The 19,891-nt window shown below is 47.4% G+C and overlaps 1 protein-coding gene across 1 annotated transcript in view; it reads right to left on the bottom strand.

Annotated features, from left to right (window-relative positions):
• PLEKHM1 (pleckstrin homology and RUN domain containing M1) overlaps positions 1 to 19,410 on the bottom strand; it is a 49,655-nt gene extending 30,245 nt beyond the window's left edge. Inside the window, exons 1-5 of the mRNA XM_061175479.1 lie at positions 19,292 to 19,410; positions 16,432 to 16,593; positions 12,164 to 12,252; positions 8,954 to 9,201; positions 6,563 to 7,189 (exon numbers count right to left, since the gene is read on the bottom strand). Coding sequence (XP_061031462.1) covers positions 6,563 to 7,189; positions 8,954 to 9,201; positions 12,164 to 12,211 — 923 coding nt within the window. The 5' untranslated portion in view covers positions 12,212 to 12,252; positions 16,432 to 16,593; positions 19,292 to 19,410. The remainder of the gene's footprint in view (positions 1 to 6,562; positions 7,190 to 8,953; positions 9,202 to 12,163; positions 12,253 to 16,431; positions 16,594 to 19,291) is intronic.
• Between the last annotated feature and the right edge of the window lie 481 nt (positions 19,411 to 19,891).

The raw sequence follows: 19,891 nt of genomic DNA, 5'->3' as shown, positions 1-19,891 counted from the left end.
CAGTGGGAAAAGAATAGTCTTTCAACAAATGGTGCTGGGATAAGTGAATAGTTCCATGCAAAAGAATAAAGTTGGACTCATCTCACACCATATAAAAAAATTAACCCCAAATGGATCAAAGACCTAAAGGTAAGAGCTAAAACTATAAAACTCTTAGAAGGAAACAAGTGTAAAGCTTCATATCTTTGGATCAGGCAATGGTTTCTTAGATATGACATCTAATGCATAAGTGATTAATAAAAAATATAATAAAAATATTTGCATATAAAATGTGCAAATATTATCATATAGCTGATAAGAGTCTAGTACCCAGAATATGCAGAGCTCTTACAACTCAACAATAAATAAATAACCCAATTTAAAAACAGGCAAAGGACGGGACTTCCCTGCTGGTCCAGTGGTTAAGAATCCGCCTTCCAATGCAGGGGACGCGGGTTTGATCCCTGGTCAGGGAACTAAGATCCCACATGCCACGGGGCAACTAAGCCCATGTGCTGCAAGTAGAGAGAAACCTGTGGGCCGCAACAAAGAGCCCACATGCCACAACTAAGACCCGATGCAGCCAAAAATAAATAAATAAATAAATAGTACAGATGAACTGGTTTGCAGGGCAGAAATAGAGACACAGATGTAGAGAACAAACATATGGACACCAAGGGGGGAAAGTGGCGGTGGTGGGGGCGGTGGTGGTGGGATGAATTGGGAGATTGGGACTGACATGTATACACTGATATGTATAAAATGGATAACTAATAAGAACCTGCTGTATAAAAAAATAAATAAAATTAAAAAAATATTTTTAAAAAGAAAAAAGCACAAGGCTTTCAAAAAATAAATAAACAAATAAAAAATAAAAATAGGCAAAGGAAAAATAAATAGGCAAAGGATTTGAGTAGATATTACTCCAAAGAAGATATACAAATGACCGATGAAGACATGAAAAAGTGCTCAAAATCATTAGACAATAGTGAAATACAAATCAAAACCACAATGAGATACTACTGTACGCCCAACAGGATGGCTATAATAAAAGAGACAGAGAATAACAAGTACTGGCAAAGATGTGGAGAAATTGGAACACATATATATTATCAGTGGAAATGTGAAATGGTGCAGCCCCTGTGGAAAACATTTGGTAGTTCCTCAGAAAGTTAAATATAGAGTTATCATGGGACTCAGTAATTCTACTCTTAGGTACATACCCAAAAGAATTCAAAACGTATGTCCACACAAAATACTTGTAAATGAATGCTCATAGCAACATTATTCATAATAGCCAAAAAGTGGGAAAAAATGTCCATTAATTGATGAATAAATAAATTGTAATATATCCATACAATGGAATATTATTTGCCCATGATATGTGCTTATATAACATGGTTGAACCTTGAAAACATTGTACTAAGTGAAAGAAGGCAGTCACAAAAGGCCACATATTTTATGACTCGATTGATATTAAATGTCCAGAAAAGGTAAATTCATAGCTAATGGGTAAGGGACTTCCTTACAGGGTAATGAAAATGCTCTTGAAGTAGACAGCAGTAGATGTTGAATTCACGACCTTGTGAATATACTGAAAACCACTGAACAGTACACTTTACAATGGTGAATGTTATGGTATGTGAATCATATCTTGATAAACAAAGAGGTGATCTCTCAGAGAAAGGTGTAAATGTGTTTGTGGAATAGTTACGGGGGGGACGCAGATGGGGACTCGCTCTTGCTCTAAAAGCCACACTCTAAAAACAGACCCACAAAAAATCCAAGAGTGCAATTTGCAGCGAGTAGGCAATGATGAGTTCTGGAAAGAAAGGGGTAGTTTCCACAGGCAGAGGAGGAGGGGCATTTGCTAACCACTTATATGTGTCCAAACCACGGGGCCCCCTTCTGAAATGAACTAGGGTGTCAGATTTTTTACAAGGTCCTCTGTGAGGTCCTGGCTCCTCATGGGCTCCCGGGAGGTGGTGTGGTGAGTGATTAAAAGCAGGGGCTCCCGAGTCCACCTGGCCTTGGTTAACACATGGCTGTGGGCCCCACAATGTGAACATTAAGTTCATGGACTTAATTCCCTTATCTGGAAAATGGATGTGGTACCAGCACCCATCTTTTATGACTGTGACAAAGATTAAATGACATAATACAGGTAAAGTGCTTAGCACAGTGTCTGGCACAAAGCGATCAATAAATGTTAACCTCATTATCACTGATAAGACTGCTTAGCCTCCGTGTACACAAACATAAACATGTAAGGGAAGGAACAGATTTATTGAAATACTCACTAGCATTACCAAAACAGTTATCAATTAGAAGTGAATCTTAACCTACAAGAAAGATTTTAATGACAAGCGTAGACTGGGTATTAGAACAAGTGAGTGACTTAATGCTTAGAGAAATGTCACCAAACAGCAAGAAGCTTGTGTGATCAATTAGAGCTTCTGTCAAATCAAAACCAAGGTCAAGGGGAATTCCTTGGCAGTCCAGTGGTTAGGACTCTGCAATTCCATTGAAGGGGGCATGGGTTCAATCCCTGGTCAGGGAACTAAGATCCTGCAAGCTGCAGGGCACGGCCAAACCCACCCCCCCCCAAAAAAAACCCAGGTCAGGGTGAAATGAAGCTCACAGAGCTTCACCAGAATTGGTGAAGGACCCAGTGAGAATAAGAGAGACACGTACATCAAGTGGAAAAAAGGGCTAGAGATGAGATTTTGAAGGAGAGGCAAAAGAAAGAACATTTTTAAAAACTTTGAGGAAAATGAAACATAGAAATGAAACTGGGGGGGGAAAAAAAAAGGAAAAGAAATGAAACTGAAACCACTACAGTCCTTCCACTTTGGTCTGGTTCAGGGCCGTGTTTCCCAAAACCTTTCTATTCGAAAATTGTTTGTTTTTTTTTTTTTTGGCTGCGCCGCCCGGCATGTGGAATCTTAGTTCCCCGACCAGGGATTGAACCCAGGCCCCCCCTGCATTGGAAGCACGGAGTCTTAACCACTGGACTGCCAGGGAAGTCCTCTATTCAAACATTTTTAAACTTTGTGCTTTCATTTAGAGAACAATCTGGAAAAAAAGTATATGTATTATAAATACTTATGTATGAAGTAAATTAAAAGCATGGCCTGGAGAATCTGAATGGCCACCTTATAAAGTACCCCTGACAAGTGATCCTGAGCCTGCGGTTTTCCTCAACATGCGGACTATTGTGTTAGTGATACACAGTACTATTTGGTAGTCAAGGGCCACTAATAAAAGCAAAGAGGTGGGCTGCACATGCTAAGAATCATTTCCCCCAAGGGAAGGCCTCATGACAATGACCTCTGACAAATATTACTAACCAAGGTTTTGCAGCAGTGTATGTGAGGACAAACAGTAGGAGAACGGATGTCACAGGTACACAGCAGTAAAATGACACCACCACCCAGTGAGCATGCATGCTGTGCCAGACACTGCTCTAAGCATTTGACAGATCTAAATTCATTTCATCTCCCCAGCATTCCTTTGAAGCATTCTTATCCCCATTTTACAGATGAGGACATCAAGGTCAGAAAGGTTGAGTAACTTGCCCGAGATGGCAAAGCTGGTTGATGGAGGGCTCAGGCAGTCCGGCTCCTGAGTCCACACTTTTTACCACTAGACTGTACCTATGCTTCTCAGTGATATAATTATAATTCAGGATATAATTATAATTCAGACCTAATGAACACAAAAGAAGCTGTGTGGGGCAGTCGATCCTCTCTTCACAAGGCAAACTGTAATTTGGCTTCTGCAAAACATTAATAAGTTTCATTTGGAATGTTATGGGTTTTGCACTTCATGTTTAATTTGTAGATTTTTTCCTTTTTTTTGGCCGCACCGAGAGGCTTGTGGGATCTTAGTTCCCTGACCAGGGATTGAACCTGGGCCCTGGCAGTGAAAGCGCAGAGTCCTAACCACTGGACCACCAGGGAATTCCCAGTTTGTAGATGTTTTGATTTTATAGTTGCAAGAGTTTTAAGCACAACGTGTTTATGCCTAATTTTAAGTTATATACATTTAAGTAACACAACAACTTAAGCAAACTCTTACGTGTTGGTGAGAATCTTTACCCTTAAAACATATACTCTAAGAAACGCTGCTCTCTGTGAATGCTCCAAGACAAACTTCTAGCCCAGCTCTAAGAATGATGGTGCTGGCTGCGTGCTTGTGTGTGTGTGTGTGTGTGTGTGTGTGTGTGTGTGTGGTGTCTGCCACTTCCTCACATCACTGTCCAGTGTTGGTCTGTACATCCTGACCCTCTTCCCTTGAGTTCCCCTGGAATACACAGGACAACACTTCCCATGCAGGGTGGATGGCCACTGATTCAGTGACCTTAAGCTGGAATTTTCCAATCACAAGACTCATGAAAGATAAAGGAAAGGCACATGACAAAGAGAAGGCTGGCTGGTCTGCGGGAGGAGGGAGAGACAACCAAGGGCTAAGACAGGTGACTGAGCCTCAGTCACGCCACGGGCCCAGCCATCTCTGGGGCGGGGGCTGCTCCTTCCCAGCACGTTATATCTAATCCTTCCGTTTGACATGTGAAAATTCTATCTGATGTGCTCGATGTTCGATGTTCGGAGGCCATTTCTGGGACCTACCAGACATTCTTATGTGTGCATCTCACTCATGGGTATCTCACTTGATTCTCAAACAGCCCTATGAGGGAATTTCCATTTTAAAGATGAAGAAACAGTAAAATAGGTAACTAGTAAGGACCTACTGTATAGCACAGGGAACTCTACTCCATATTCTGTAATGACCTATATGGGAAAAGAATCTAAAAATGAGTGGATATAAGTATATGTATAACTGAATCACTTTGCTGTACAGCAGAAACTGAAACAACATTGTAAATCAACTCTACTCCAATAAAAATTAAAAAAAAAAAAAAGAAAAAGATGAAGAAACAGAACCTCAAAAAGAGTTAGCCATGTACGAGACATTACTGGGCTTGTAGGTGGTGGAATGGGGCTTGAAACTAGATCTGCTCCAGGGCCAGTCCATGACACCCAATCCTGGTGTGATTCCCACACCGGGTGAGAGCCCTGTAAAGACCTGAACCAAGGTGGGGGGAAGGGTGGGGAACAGCAGGAGGGGAAAGGTCCTAAACACAGCTGATGTAACACAGGTCCTACTAGAGGAAATGCTTCAGAGACGGCTACCATTTTTTACCTATGAGACGAGCAAATTTCCAAAAGTTTGATAATACTTTCTGTTGACAAGGCTGAGAGGACACAAGCACAACCCTGATAGAGTGCAAATAGGCAATATCTGTGAAAATTACAAATTAATTTATTCCTTGGCTCAGCAATTTTGCTTCTGGGAATTTACTGAACAGAGATAGCTTGCATAGGCCTAAAGGACCACATACACAGGTTATTTATAGAAACACTGAACTCTAATGTCCATTAAACTCAGGGCTGATTCAATAAACTAAGGTACATTCATACAATGGAAAAATCTGTAGTAGGAAAAAAAAAAAAAAGAAGCTCTGATATGAAAAGATCTCCCAAACAAGGTATAGAATAATGTATTTATAATTTATACTAGCTTTCGTGGAAAGAAGGGAATAAGAAATAAGAAAGATAATAACCTATAAGGGAAAAGAATCTGAAAAACAATATATTTTTTATATATATAACAATATGTTATATATTTATTTATATATATTATATATATATAACATATTTATATATGTGTATAAATAACTGAATTACTGCGCTGTACACCTGAAACTAACACAACATTGTAAATCAACTATACTTCAATTTAAAAAATAAAGAAAGAAGAAGGAAAATTTTAAAATTTGTACATTCATATTTGTTATAGATGCATTTAGAAACTGGAAAAATATGCAAGAAATTAATAATTATGGTTACATAAATACAGTGGGAAAGACTTTTCACTGTATATATTTTAGATTTTTTTAAACTATAAAAATATATTATCTATTCAAAAATTAATGTTAAAAAGCCTGAAGGAAGGAAGGCTGTGGCCAGGCTCCCTTCTCCAGTCAAGTTCGTCACTCCATGTCCTCCTCCTCCACACACTTGCTCGTCCCCATTTGTCTGCCACCCCCGTCCTGGCATCACTCAGGTTTTGTGTCCCCCAGAAGGTCTTCTGTGAGGTCCCAGAAGATCACCCTTATGCACTGTGCTTCATTGCACTTTTTTGGAAGTTGTACGTAGAGCTCTGAACTATACGTTTCCTTCTTTCTAGATGAAGACGACAATAATATTTCACACTAAATCTCAGAGAGATTAAATAACTTGTCACAGGTCACCAGGACAGAGCTGGGGCTGGAACCAACTCTGAGCCCCATCTAAATGCATTCTCCCCACTGGCCCCAGTCTGCCTGAAGGTACAGCTCCCAGCAATTCCAGTCCCTGCCCCCTTCGTCTGTCTTTACGCCCTAACAGAGTTCCGTGCTCAGTGACAGGCAATCACACGCCCCAGGAAGGGAGGGAGGGCAAGAGGAAGAGAAGGAAGGAAGGAGAAAGAGAAGGAAGGAAGGAGAAAGAGAGGGAAGGGGTGGGGGAGGGGTACTCACTCTTGCAGAGACAGGTCTGAATCGTCAGCATTTGCCGTCCCCAGGTCTGAGTCGCAGGACATGGGCTCCTCGGAACGGTCTGGACTCTTGGAGCCATTCTCTTGGAGCAGGCAGCTGTCAGAGTTGAGGCTGCAAGAGAGCTGGGACGAACTAGCCGTGTCCAGACTGAGGGAGGAGGCCGTGAGCCCCCTGTTCCGTCGGATCTTATGGCCCGAGTGCTGGACCTCAATGTCCTCCGAGCCTGAGGAATGGGAGATGGAATCCAGAGACTCCTTCCGCTGTAGTTCCGCTCCAGAGGTAGTGAGGGGGTCGAGCTCCGAGAGCGGGCAGAGCCCGGAGAGGGCCAGCGGGGTGAGCGTCCACTCGTTTAGGATGGCAGACTTGTAGGAGAGCTCGAAGGACAGGGACGTCAGGCCCTGCAGGAAGCTCAGGAGGAACTCGCCCTCCTCGGCGTCACGGAGCAGGGCCGTGGGCTGGTAGTACTCGCACAGGCGGGCCTGCTCCTGCAGCAGCAGCTTCAGGTAGCACTCCATCAGGCCGTCATTGAGGGCCAGCCGCAGCCAGGCCCGGCAGCGGCCCACGTCCGTGCTCACGAAGATCAGGTGCTCCAATTCCGAGATGATGTGTCTGGGAAGGCGGAGAACGCATGTGCTTCAAGAAACAACTCCAAATCACGGACATGTCATTTTATCCACTGGTTAGCAAGAGCCAGTAACAACGACCGCAAATATACATAGGCATGAAAAACTCCTGGATAACAGTGTTCAAAGGGGAATTTAGAAAGGTTCAGCTCTAACCCCCCAACTTTTTTACGTTTAGTGTCATGAAGGATTGTTGCCATTTTCATGACAACTACCCGTCCGGCCCCTGACATCATCTGCTCATCCAGGACATGTCTGCTAAGCCCCTAAATTTTAGGTTGAGGTCCTTGGAGCTGTGAAGACACAGGGTAAAGTCATGGTCCCTACCCTCGGTCCAGGAAACCGCCTTTCAAGGGCATATTGAGGTGAGCCCTGTTGTTAGCAGAGCTGGGGTGAGGGCTGGGTAATCACCTCTGGGTTGGAGTAAGAAAAACGCCACAGAAAAGGGCAGTATCTGAGCTGGGCCTTGAGGGACTACAAGAGGCAAAGATGGATGGAGAACCTTTGAGGCACAAGGGACTGACGGAGAAAAAAACATAAAGGGTAGGAAAGCAACAGACTGTAACGCGAGTGGGGAGCGCTCCAGTTACAGCACAGGGACGAAGAGCGGGTGATAGGGTTGCAAAGCCAGGTAATGCAGGGCCCTGAGTATCAAACGGGGGAGGCAAAGCGGGGCGATGCTCCCCACACCTGGCGGTGCATCGGAATCACCTGGAGAACTAGGTTAGGATACAGGTTCCGGGGCCCCAGCCAAGTGAAGCAGACCCCAGGCTGGCGTTTGGGAGCCTGTGGGCTACAGGTTTTTGCTCAGGAAAGTGACGTGCTCGCAGCTACGCAGACTTCAGGGTGGGGTGCTCCTACCCAACCCAACCCCACGTGTACCAAACTCAGCTCCTGAATGCCTCGGTCTGATGTAAACGCCCCTCCTCTGACTACCGCCATTCCCTGCGCACGTCTCCTCCACGGGAGTGCGGACCGTACTCTGCAGAACCCAGTGATGGAGCTCCAGTCAGCTTAAGCTCAGTAAATGTGGGCTGACTGACCAAAGGAAAGACAGAATGAGATAAGGGGGACAATTAGAAAGGCACTGCCACCCAGGAGTGAGGTAAGAGCCTGAGATAGGGCAGTGGCAGTAGCACGGGAAGGAAGATTAGAGACAGACAAAGGCACCTTCGGGCAGGAGGTGGCATTTAATAGCCCTGAGAGGCACAGTGTCAGCTGCTTGCTCCAAAGCCCAGGCGGTTCAGGGCAGGGCCAGCAAGACAAGTGTCTCAGAGCACACATTCAGAGGCTCTAGCTGGATGCCACTCTTCTTAAAAAAAAAGAAACAAACCCTACCTTGTTACAAGTATGATACGTAGCACACAGATGTGCAAACATCCTAAGGCAGGGTCAGCAAACTTCTGGAAAGGGCCAGACAGTAAAGATTTCAGGCTTTGCAGGCTGCACAACCTCTGTTGTAACTACTGAATTTGCCAGAGGGTGGTAAAAAGAAGGTTCCTGCTCCTGCTCAGGGCGACCAGCCCAGGGGCTCGACGCTGCCCCAGGCCATGGTCTGAGGGGCTCACTGAGCCCTGGTCTAATATCCCCCACCAACCCCGCTTGGTCCACCATCTCCTCTCCGGGACACAGGGCTCTCTGTGTCTTTCCCGCACGGCTGGAGGGAAGAGCCCAGCGTCCCACACTCTGAAGCTCCTCCCTGACGTGAACCGCCTCCAACCCCCACCCCGCCGCCCCCAGCAGCTCTCACTTGTGGGTGACAGCTTTCAGGAGGGGCCAGAAGACGGGCTGAGGCAGAGGCTTCTGGTGGGCACTTTTCTTCCTTTTCCCTCCGGCCTCGGCTCGGATGTGCTTGGTGTGCAGGCCGTGGATGAAGACGGCTTCCAGGGCGCTGCACATGCTGTTGGCATCTCCGTCTTCGCTTGTGACCGCTGTGTCCAAGGACACGTACTGCTTCTGCAGTGCCTTCACGGAGCCCACTAGCTTCTTCTTGATGACCTGGGTGGCGCCAGACATAACACAGGCCTTTAGAGGCTCCTATGGCGACCCCTGCAATGTGACTCCTCCTGTGGCCAAACACATGGGTCCACATGCATGCACAAATCTACATATCTGTGTAGCAAAACGAGTACAGGCTAACGGTAGAAAATAAAGAGAAAGCAGAGAGAAGAAAAGGAAAATCGCCCCAAGATGTGTTGTTAGTTTTTGCAAAGTTGCGTGTGTTTTTAAAATTTCTTTGTTTTCTATTTTTTATTTACTTATTTATTGGCCGCACGGAGAGGCTTGCGGGATCTTAGTTCCCCGACCAGGGACTGAACCCGGCCCACGGTAGTGACAGCGCTGGGTCCTAACCACTGGACGGCCAGGGAAATCCCTGTTTGTTTTTTAAACCAAACTTCAGTAAGCTGATAGCCATATAAATCTTGTGTTTAAATACTGGCTCCATCAGAGTTACAGCTATGGGAGCTTGGGTAATCCATCTAGGGCAGGGGTGAGGCTTCCCACCTTAATCACATGACCAACATTCCACTGAGAGTCAACAAGTTAAGAGGCAAAAAGTGCTGCTTTAGAACAATAAAAACACCCAGAAACAGGAGCACGGTTTACATGAAGAAAGATCCTAGACCTGGCAGTCAGAGCCTGGGTTTAGTCTCAGCTCTGTCAGTCACCAGTTGGGTCACCTCAAATATTTCACTTAACCTCTCTGAGCCTCAACTTTCTCATCTGTTAAATGGAAATAATACTTGGTGATTTACAGCTGGGGGTATTACTCTTTGAAGGTAGGACTAGTTTTTTATTCATCCTTGTGCCCTCAACAATGGGCCTGGTTCCTGGCACATGTACTCAATAAATGTTTGTTAAATGAATAAATTATAAAATATATATAAAGTCCTTTGAAAATACAGAGTTAAGATCGTTCTATCATAATATAAGTACATATGTCAAAATTACCTAAGGGTTTGGAAAAGGACTGGAAGGGATTGCAGAAAAACTGGTTTGAATTATTAGGTGATAGGATTATGGACAAATATTTCACTGTTTCATTTTTATTTTAGCCTACACAATTAATGTTAATGTTCTGTGAAAAGTTAAATGTTCCTTTTTTAGAACAGCTTTAATGAGACATAACTTACATATCATAAAATTCACTCATTAAAATACACAGCTCAGTGGTTTTTAGTACATTCACAGAATTGTGCAACCATTTCCGCTATCTAATTTTAGAACATTTTTATGACCCCCAAAAGAAACCCTGTACCTATTAGCAGTCACTCACTATTCCCCTCTCCCCCAACCCTTGGCAACCACTGATCTACTTTCTGCCTCTATGGATTTGCCTATTCTGGACATTTCTTATAAATGGAATCATACGATATGCAGCCTTTTGTGTCTGACTTCACTTAGTGCGTTTTCAAGTTTGTCTGTGTTGTAGCACATATCAATCCTTCATTCCTTTTTATTGCCAAATAATATTCCATTGCATGGATATATCACATTTTATTTATCCATTCATCGATTAATAGATATTTGGGGGGACTTCCCTGGTGGCGCAGTGGTTAAGAATCTGCCTGCCAATGCCGGGGACACGGGTTCAATCCCTGGTCCGGGAAGATCCCACATGCTGCGGAGTAACTAAGCTCGTGCACCACAACTACTGAGCCTGTGAGCCTAAAGCCGGTGCTCCACGAGAGAAGCCACAGCAATGAGAAGCCTGCGCACCGCAACGAAGAGTAGCCCCCGCTCGCTGCAACTAGAGAAAGCCCACGCGCAGCAACGAAGACCCAATGCAGCCAAAATTTAAAAAAAAAAAAAAAAAAAAAAAAAAAAAAAATAGATATTTCGGTTGTTTCCACTTTTTGGCTACAACGCTGCTATGAACATTCATGTTCATAGTTTTTTGTGTAAATATATGTTTTCAATTCTCTTGGGTGTATACCTAGGAGTGGAATTGCTGAGTCACATGCAACTCTATGTTTCACTTTTTGAGGAACTATCAAACTGTTTTCCACAATGGCTGTACCATTTTACACTCCCACCAGGAAGGTATGAGAGTTCCAACTTCTCCACAACCCCACCAATACTTATTATTGTCTGCCATTTTGATTACAGTCATCCTAGTGGATATGAAGAAGTATCTCATTATGTCTTTTTTTTTTTTCTGGCTGCGCCGCACGGCATGTGGGATCTTAGTTCCCCGACCAGGGACTGAACCCATACCTCCCCGCAGTGGAAGCACGGAGTCTTAACCACTGGACCACTGAGTAAGTCCCTCATTATGACTTTTTTTTCTTACTATTTTATTTTACTTTTTAAAAAACATTTGTATTGGAGTATAGTTGACGTACAATGTTGTGTTAGTTTCAGGTGTACAGCAAAGTGAATCAGTTATACATAGACATATATCCACCTTTTTTTTTTTTTTAGATTCTTTTCCTATATAGGCCATTACAGAGTACTGAGTAGAGTTCCCTGTGCTATACAGCAGGTTCTTATTGGTTATCTATTTTATATATAGTAGTGTGTATACGTCAGTCCCAATCTCCCAATTTATCCCTCCCACACTTTGTTCCTGGTAACCATGAGTTTGTTTTCTACGTCCGTGGTGACTCTACTTCTGTTTTCCTCATTATGGTTTTGATTTGCCTTTGTCTAATGTCTAATGATGTTGAGCGTCTTTTTATGTACTTATTGGTCACTTGTATATCTTCTTTGGAGAAATCCTTGGTCCTTAGGTAAACTACATGTAATCTCCATTGTTTTTTGTAAATCTCCATTTTATCACCAATAAGATGATCTGGAAAGGGCAGGATCTCCTCGGAGCCTGCTTCTGCTATAACTTTTTCTCAACTCCAGGCCTCTCTTTCTGAACAGTGCAAATGCATTTCAAAGTGAGAAAAAACAATGAAATGGCTGTCCCAGGCACCCCTTCCCTCACCCTTGATTCTCCCTTGTTGCCTACCGGGATGGCAGCCCGGGGGTCCAGTCCATTCTCCACCGCTGAGAGCATTTCCACTCAAGCAGCAGCTCCTCAGAAGAATCACATGACACCTGCAGGGACAGACACGGCCGGATGAACAATCACTGCGCCCAGACGATCTCCTCCCCACGCCCCACCCCCATCTTACTCAACCTGCAACTGCAAGGACTTTCAATACAAAAGTAAAAACTGAGAGTGGATTTTAAGGATGGAAACAAGGAAGGAAAAAAGATCTCGTGGTGTGTGCCATGGGCAGGTCTGTCCCAAAGGGTGGGTAGAAAGGGCTCTTGACTCCACTCCAAATGCTGGCACAAAAAAGCAGGGAATAAAAGGCTAATTTAGGGACTTCCCTGGTGGCACAGTGGTTAAGAATCCGCCTGCCAATGCAGGGGACAGGGGTTCGAGCCCTGGTCTGGGAAGATCCCACATGCCGCGGAGCAACTAAGCCCGTGCGCCACAACTACTGAGCCTGCGCTCTAGAGCCCGCAAGCCACAACTACTGAGCCCGCGTGCCACAACTACTGAGCCCGCGTGCCACAACTACTGAAGCCCGCGCGCCTAGAGCCCGTGCTCCGCAACAAGAGAAGCCACAGTAATGAGAAGCCCGCGCACCGCAACGAAGAGTAGCCCCTGCTCGCCGCAAATAGAGAAAGCCCGCGTGCAGCAATGAAGACCAAACACAGACAAAAATAAATAAATAAATTTATTTAAAAAAAAAAAAAAGGCTAATTAGATACAGAGCTGAGGCTGCAAGGGGGGATGCTGCAGCTGAAGGTGCCAAGAACTCACAGGGGCCGGGAAGCAGGGGCTCACAATTCACATTCAGGGCCTGGGCTCTGCAACTGTCCCAACTCCCGTCCCAGCCCAGGGTCGGCCAGCTCAGTGGGGAAAAGTACAACTGAAACGCCTTCAAAAGGAAGGGCTCTCTCGCCACACAGCTGCTTCTCCTTTGGGCTGCAGAGGTCTAGCTTGAGCAGCACAGGGACATATCTAAAGGGGAACAACATGGGTTCTGATCTCAATTTGCCACTAACCAGCTAGACACACTGGGGCACGTATCAGACCTCTTAAGTGGAGACTATGAGTATGGAAAACGCTGAGCACAGGGCCTGATATTTACCGAGGATAAATGGTATCTCTAACCCCAGTGGATGCGGCTGCCCAAATCTACAGGCAAAGAATGCCACTACCTAATTAAGCGTGTGCCAGCAGCTGAAGTCAGTACACAGAGAAATCTCTCGGTCTCTCGGGGCAGCTGGCTCTCTCCTGGGGTGGCTGAGGCTAAGGGTGGGGTGGGGGTGAGGACTGCAGCCTGAGCCTGAAGGGGCTGCTGCCTGGCCTGGCCCACCCTGGGAACTTGCACAGAGCAGGACTGGACAGGCACACTCACATCTAAACAAATCTCTAGTGGCCACACAGCTAAGCATGAGGGGACACCAACAACAACAAAAAATAATAAAGAGAGAGAAAATCAGGTTACTGCTCTTTCTGCTCTCAAGAACCCATGGCCCAAAGAAGTTAGTAAAACCAAGACCTGTTAAATGGGTTTTGTGCCCTTTACATGTATTATCCCATTCATTCCTGATAACCATCCTAGGAGTGTCTTATCATCTCAGTCTGACAGATAAGAAGTAGAAGCTGACCCAGGTCAAGGAAATTCCCAAGATCCCAGGGCTGGTAAGTGGCCAACTCTACCAGCCGCCGCCAGGACAACAGCAACCCGAGCTCAAGAGAAACCCCCAGACTCCAGAAGGAGCGCGACCACCTCCCTCTGGAAGAGGTGGGTGTGGGCTAGGGCTAAGGCGGCGACGGGCAAGGGGGCAAGGGAGGCCTGGGAGGAGGGCTCTTCAGCCGGGGGGCCAGGTGAGGGGCCACAGTGGAACACTGAGGTCAGTCTGGCAGGAAAGGTTTACAGGAGGACATGAGCGTGACGCTTGGAGATGAGAGAGGCAGAGTGGCCCTAAATGGTAGGAGCTGCTCTGATTCAATCCCTGGCCTCTGGAGTGGGCAGTGGGTAAACAGGACCCAGAGCCAACCTCTCCAAGTAAGGACATGCAGAGGGAGGGAGGTGTGTGGAGGGCGGCCCCCGCAGAGCCAACTCTGGTCAGGGTGTGAGAGACCCCAGAACATGGGCCCCTGGCCTCAGGCCTTGTCTGACTTACCTCACCCTCACCTCATCCCCCTCCCACCTACCAGGGATTCTTCAGGGCCCTCCTCCACACTCCAGCCACCAGCGCCCCAGATAAGGGGACATGTGCTGCAGACAGTCCCTCTGGACAATGTTCCTTCCAGGCCACCCTTGTGCAGCCCAGGAGGCCAAATCCAGGTTCTCTGGCTCCAAGACCCTGGGTTCCAATCCCCTTCAGCAATTCCAGCAGCCAAAGGCCTCCCCTCCGGCCTGCCCTTCTAGACAGAGCCTCAAGCTGCAAAACTGCCCTGCCCTCAGCCAGCCACAGGCCAGGCCAGGAAGGGCTTAGGCCTCAACAATCTGAATAACAGCCTGGATCCATTAAGGCCTCATTAACTAATTAACTGAAAATAATATTCATGGGAGGGAGGGAGGCCTGTTAGTAAGTGGGTGCTCCAGCCCAGTAAGGGTCTGCTAAAAACCCAAAGCAGGGCTTCCCTGGTGGCGCAGTGGTTGAGAATCTGCCTGCCAATGCAGGGGACACGGGTTCGAGCCCTGGTCAGGGAAGATCCCACATGCCGCGGAGCAACCGGGCCTGTGAGCCACAATTACTGAGCCTGCGTGTCTGGAGCCTGTACTCCGCAACAAGAGAGGCCGCGACAGTGAGAGGTCTGCGCACCGCGATGAAGAGTGGCCCCCGCTTGCCACAACTGGAGAAAGCCCTCGCACAGAAACGAAGACCCAACACAGCCATAAATAAATAAAAATAAATAAATTAAAAAAAAAAAAACACAGAGGCCCCCCATCATTGCTCATGAAACCATTGTTTTAAAAAACAAACAAACAAAAAAACCCAAAGCAAACTGATGCTGAGAGGTCAGAGCAGGGCGAGACACGTAATCGCCCCCTAAAACCATGAGTCAGAAAAGCCACAAAATGACAGTGCAGAGGAGTCCAGAAGGAGAATGGCCACTTGACAATTCACAAAATAGGACTGAGGCTTTGGGGTTCGGGCCACAATTCAGGGCACACCTTTCTTTGCAAGAAGCCAAAGCACCCCACCTATGTGGGTCTGCTCCATCATGCCTCAGGGGGCAGGAGACATGAGAACTTGCTGATGGAACCATAAGGGAGCTTTGGGTCTCCTGACTGCTGGGTCAGCACTCCGTCGTTCTCCAGACCCCCAGTCCACCTTCCTATGGGACTGGTTTCACTTCCTGTCCTCAGAACAGTCTTCATTGACACCAAAAACCAAAGCAAAGAGAGGCGTGGCTGCAAGGAGACCTAGGCTAAAAAGGGTTAAGGACAGAACGTGGGCAACATTACCAAAGGGCTCTTCAAACATTACTGGTGGAGTTTAGCAGAAAAGGTGACTTCTGTCTGCCTTTTAGGCAACTCCTAACCACAAAAAGTCTACCTCTCCCCCTAAGTATTGATTCATCCTGACATGGCTCTCCTAGCTTCTCTAATCTCATTTAATTCTTAAAACAATCCTGGGGACTTCCCTGGTGGCACAGTGGTTAAGAATCCGCCTGCCAATGCAAGGGACACGGGTTCGAGCCTTGGTCCGGGAATATCCCACATGCCACGGAGCAACTAAGCCCGTGCGCCACAACTACTGAGCCTGCACTCTAGAGCCCAAGAGCCACAACTACTGAGCCCACGTGCCACAACTACTGAAGCCCATGCGCCTAGAGTCTATGGTCTGCAACAAGAGAAGCCACCACAATGAGAAGCCCGTGCACCACAACAAAGAGTAGCCCCTGCTCTCTGCAACTAAAGAAAGCCCGCACACAGCAATGAAGACCCAACGCAGCCAAAAATAAATAAATAAATAAAAACAAAAAAAACAAAAAACAATCCTGTGAGAGAAGGATGATTATCCCCGTTTTACAGAGAAGACTAAGGCTCAGTAGAAAAGAGCCCCAGGTAAGGGACAAAACTGTCTGGTTTCCTCATTCTAAGTCTTGTGTCAGACTTCACCAGATCAAACTGTCTCAGGTCTCTGGTTCCAAGAGTTTCAGGCAAACTGATTACTTATAGACTAAGTAATAATTAACTTAGTACTCAGAAAGCTCCATTTTTATCAAATGAGGCTAAAATCAACAAGAAACAATCTTACCCATCAGGTCTGTAGTCCCAACCAGCTGAGGCCAGGTCCTTTCCATGGTACACAGGTTTCACAGCTGTCCTTTCTTAAATGTTCCAACACACAGGAAGGAATTGTTCTGGTTGCTTTTCTTTATTATACTGCCTGGGCTTCTATAAATGTCCAATTTCACTTCTTCCAGAGACCAAGGAAGAAAGAAAAGAAAAGAATGGCTTATATGAGACTTACATTAAAAGAAGAAATGGATGGCTTGGCTTCCCTGCTTCTGAAACACTCCATCCATAGGTAAACAGCAACCTCTTCTCCTTAGAGACTTCTCAGCCATTCCCAACAGCCTCCTCTCTACAGCCTGAATCCAATCCTGTACCAGGCTGTTCAGAACAAACAGCCTGACGTTTAAGCCATCCAGCTGCTGTACCAGTTGATGAGTCATGGTTTTCAGTTGGAAAAGAATGACAAAGTTATCTTCTGATTCAGAAAAGCAGCTGATCTTTCAGACATGTTAGTGCTGAGTAAACTGCACCTCCTCCCACCTGAAAAAAGCTGGATTTCTGGACAAGTGTCCTGGAGGGCGGGGGATGGAGAGAGTGTGCTAGGGGAACTGCATCTTTGAAGCAACTGGATACCAGCTGGAGGGCAAGAAACGTCTAGCCTGTGATTCCCAAACCAAAGGCTAGTGAGTGAGCCCAGAAATGTGAATCAGTGAACATGGGGTATCTTTCTTTCCCCCCTCCTTCCTTCCATTCAATAACACCCATCTCCCCCATATTTTTGTCCCATCCTTAGGATTCCAGCAAGGACCAAACTCTGAATGACCAAAAACAGGAACTTTGCTCAACTCATTCACCATTACATTTCTAGTGCCTAGAACAACCCAGAGCACGCAGTGGTGCTCAAAAAATACCTGCTGAATGAACAGAAGAATAAAACAAAAATAAGGCTCAGGGGCAGGTTATCTCCATTTCACAGACCGAGGAAAGCTGAGGTATACAATTCTCAGCCATGATGGAACTCCTTTCATTAAATCACCCTGCCAGCAGGCTGAGACCACTCTGATATATTGCACCATAATGGGGGGGGGGCGGGGGGATACTGAAGGGAGAGCTTCAACTTTCAAAGGAACAAGACTATAAACGGCAAGCAAAGACAACGGGTCCTGTTTGGGGCCCTTTAAAATTGCTGCCAAATGGCCAACCCTCTGAAGCCAGGTCACTAGAATTTGGAGAGAATGTGTGCCCCCAAAGCCCAGGAGATGATAAATGCTGAGCTTGGGGCCCGGGTGCCTCAGGAATGTCCCTCTGCCTCAGCTACTCAGATATCTCAACTACCCATGTTCATGGGTAACCAAATGGCCAAAACTCAAAGATTCAGCACCTGCAAAAAGAGGAAGTGATTCAACAGCCTCTGTACTCGCCTAAGCCTTAGCCTCCTGGGAACCCTCTCACCTACACTCTTCACAACATGTAACATCATCTCTGGCGTCCATCGTGTTCCCTGTGTTAAGCGTTGGGACAGGTCTGCTGTCAGCTCCAGCCAGGAGGAACACTGGGTGAGGAGGGTCCTTTACAAGTGCCAGGACAACACACATGGACGTGGTTCTGTGACCACAGTCACACAGTGGTACTCCCTGAGTTTCTCCTGGGCCAGAAAACCAGCCAAAAGGAAGTGATGGCTTCCATTGGCCCAGGCTATGAGTGAGCTAGGGGAGTGGCCATTCCCCACCTTCCAGGTATGTGGGCGATACCCACCATTCCAGCAGTAGCACAAGTCATTTAATATGAATGCTAGACCCATAATCCCTGGGAGCAGGTACAGGCGACAAGACACCCGGGGAAAAAAATCCCTCACCCTGACCCGAGGGCGGATCTCTACTTCTCCACACTTATTTACCACCTGAGGCCCTGCATGCACCCAGCTCAGTCTCTAACTGCTGGGCTCCCAGCAAGCACCTAAATTTGGCTGTTGAGGGGCAGCCGGTGGGGCTGGCAGGGGACTCTGCACTAAATTCTCAGATTGAATGGGGACGGGGTCAAGGGAAAAATGGGTGTAGAGTTGAGGAGGGGACAGCAGAGGTGAAAGGGCAGGAGATCTCATTTTTAATAAGATTGGCTGAGGGTGGTAGTAACTGGGGCACCAAGAGTTGGGGGTGGTTTAGCAAAGACTTAGGGATGGGGGTGTCCTCTGATGGTTGGAGATGGAAAGGAAGTATATGGTGGGCTAGGAAGTTAGGGGTTGAGTCTGTGAGGACAAGATACATGTAAGACTTGGGATAGGGCTGAGACCAGAGTTATCAAAAAGAAAAGGGTGTGCTCAACAGGGCATCTATTTTAGTAGTGGGTCTTAAATGAGAGTGGGACAGAGGTGGGGTGTTCAGGATGGGCAGACCTTGGGGAGCTGACCAGGGGGGTGTGGGAGATTCGGATAAGAAAGCTGATCCCGAAAAGGGCAAACCAGAATGGTGGCTCTCGAGGAGGCCTGCGTGCAGCACTAGCCAAAGGGGTTGAGAGGTGAAGACGAGATGTGTTAGAGGGAGGCGGAGGGACGTGGCCAAGGTCGGGGTTGGAAGTGGGCTACAGGGAGGTCAAGGCTGCGGCTGCATTTACGCAAGACCGGCGGTGAGAGGGTGGGGGTAAGGGCTGGGATCAGGTCACGAGTGGCAAATAGAGGGGAGAGGCCAGCAGCGGCAGTGCGGGCCGAAGGCTAGTTGGAGTGGGGCGCGGGGCTTGGGCTGGGAAGGGTGAGGACTCTGAAGCAGGCTCAAGGTAACCAGGGGTTTGGGATCACGGAGAGGGTTGCTGTTCCCTGTTCGCCTGTTCCCGTCCCGGCCTCGCCGCCCCTCTGCTGCCCGCCTCGCCCCCGACCCCTAACTCACCAAACGGAGTGGGGAGGGGGTCGGGGGCACTCCCGGCCGCTGCAGCCCCTAAGCCTCCGACCGGACGCTGCGGCCTCCGGACGACTGACAACAGGAAACGGTTGCCGCGGCGCCTGACGCCGTCCATCACGTCGGCTGGGCGTCCGACCCCGCCCTGGTCCGCGGAGCCAATCGAGGGGCGCGGAGGAACCGCGGGGCGGGGCCAGCGCTCTCGGACGCCCCAGGGTTCCCAGCCCGGGAGCAGAGACGTGGTCCGGGAGACTCGCGATCCCTGCATTCCTGTTGGGCACAGAGAGGCAACGCCACAGACTCCGGGCGGAGTGCGTTCTCACTGCCTGCCTCTCACAGGGTCTGCGTCAGACGAGATCCTGGCTTCTGGGTTCCTGACCTTATCTGGCCGCAGCACCATCTGCGTAGAATTGGGGCCGACACATGGCCTCCTTCAGCGAAGGTTGCCCACTTGTAAAATGGGACCAACGCCTACCCCGTTTTTGCCTCCCCCAGGGCATCAGCGTAGCCCGGTGGGCAGAGCCCAGGCCCAACTTAGAGCTTCCCTCCTGCTCTCAGGAAAAACGTAGATGTTTTGAGCACAGCTTATAC

Source organism: Eubalaena glacialis, chromosome 19, assembly GCF_028564815.1.
Source record: "Eubalaena glacialis isolate mEubGla1 chromosome 19, mEubGla1.1.hap2.+ XY, whole genome shotgun sequence".
Taxonomy (NCBI): domain Eukaryota; kingdom Metazoa; phylum Chordata; class Mammalia; order Artiodactyla; family Balaenidae; genus Eubalaena; species Eubalaena glacialis.
The sequence above is the reverse complement of the archived record's forward strand: the minus strand, read 5'-3'. Positions and strand labels throughout refer to the sequence as shown.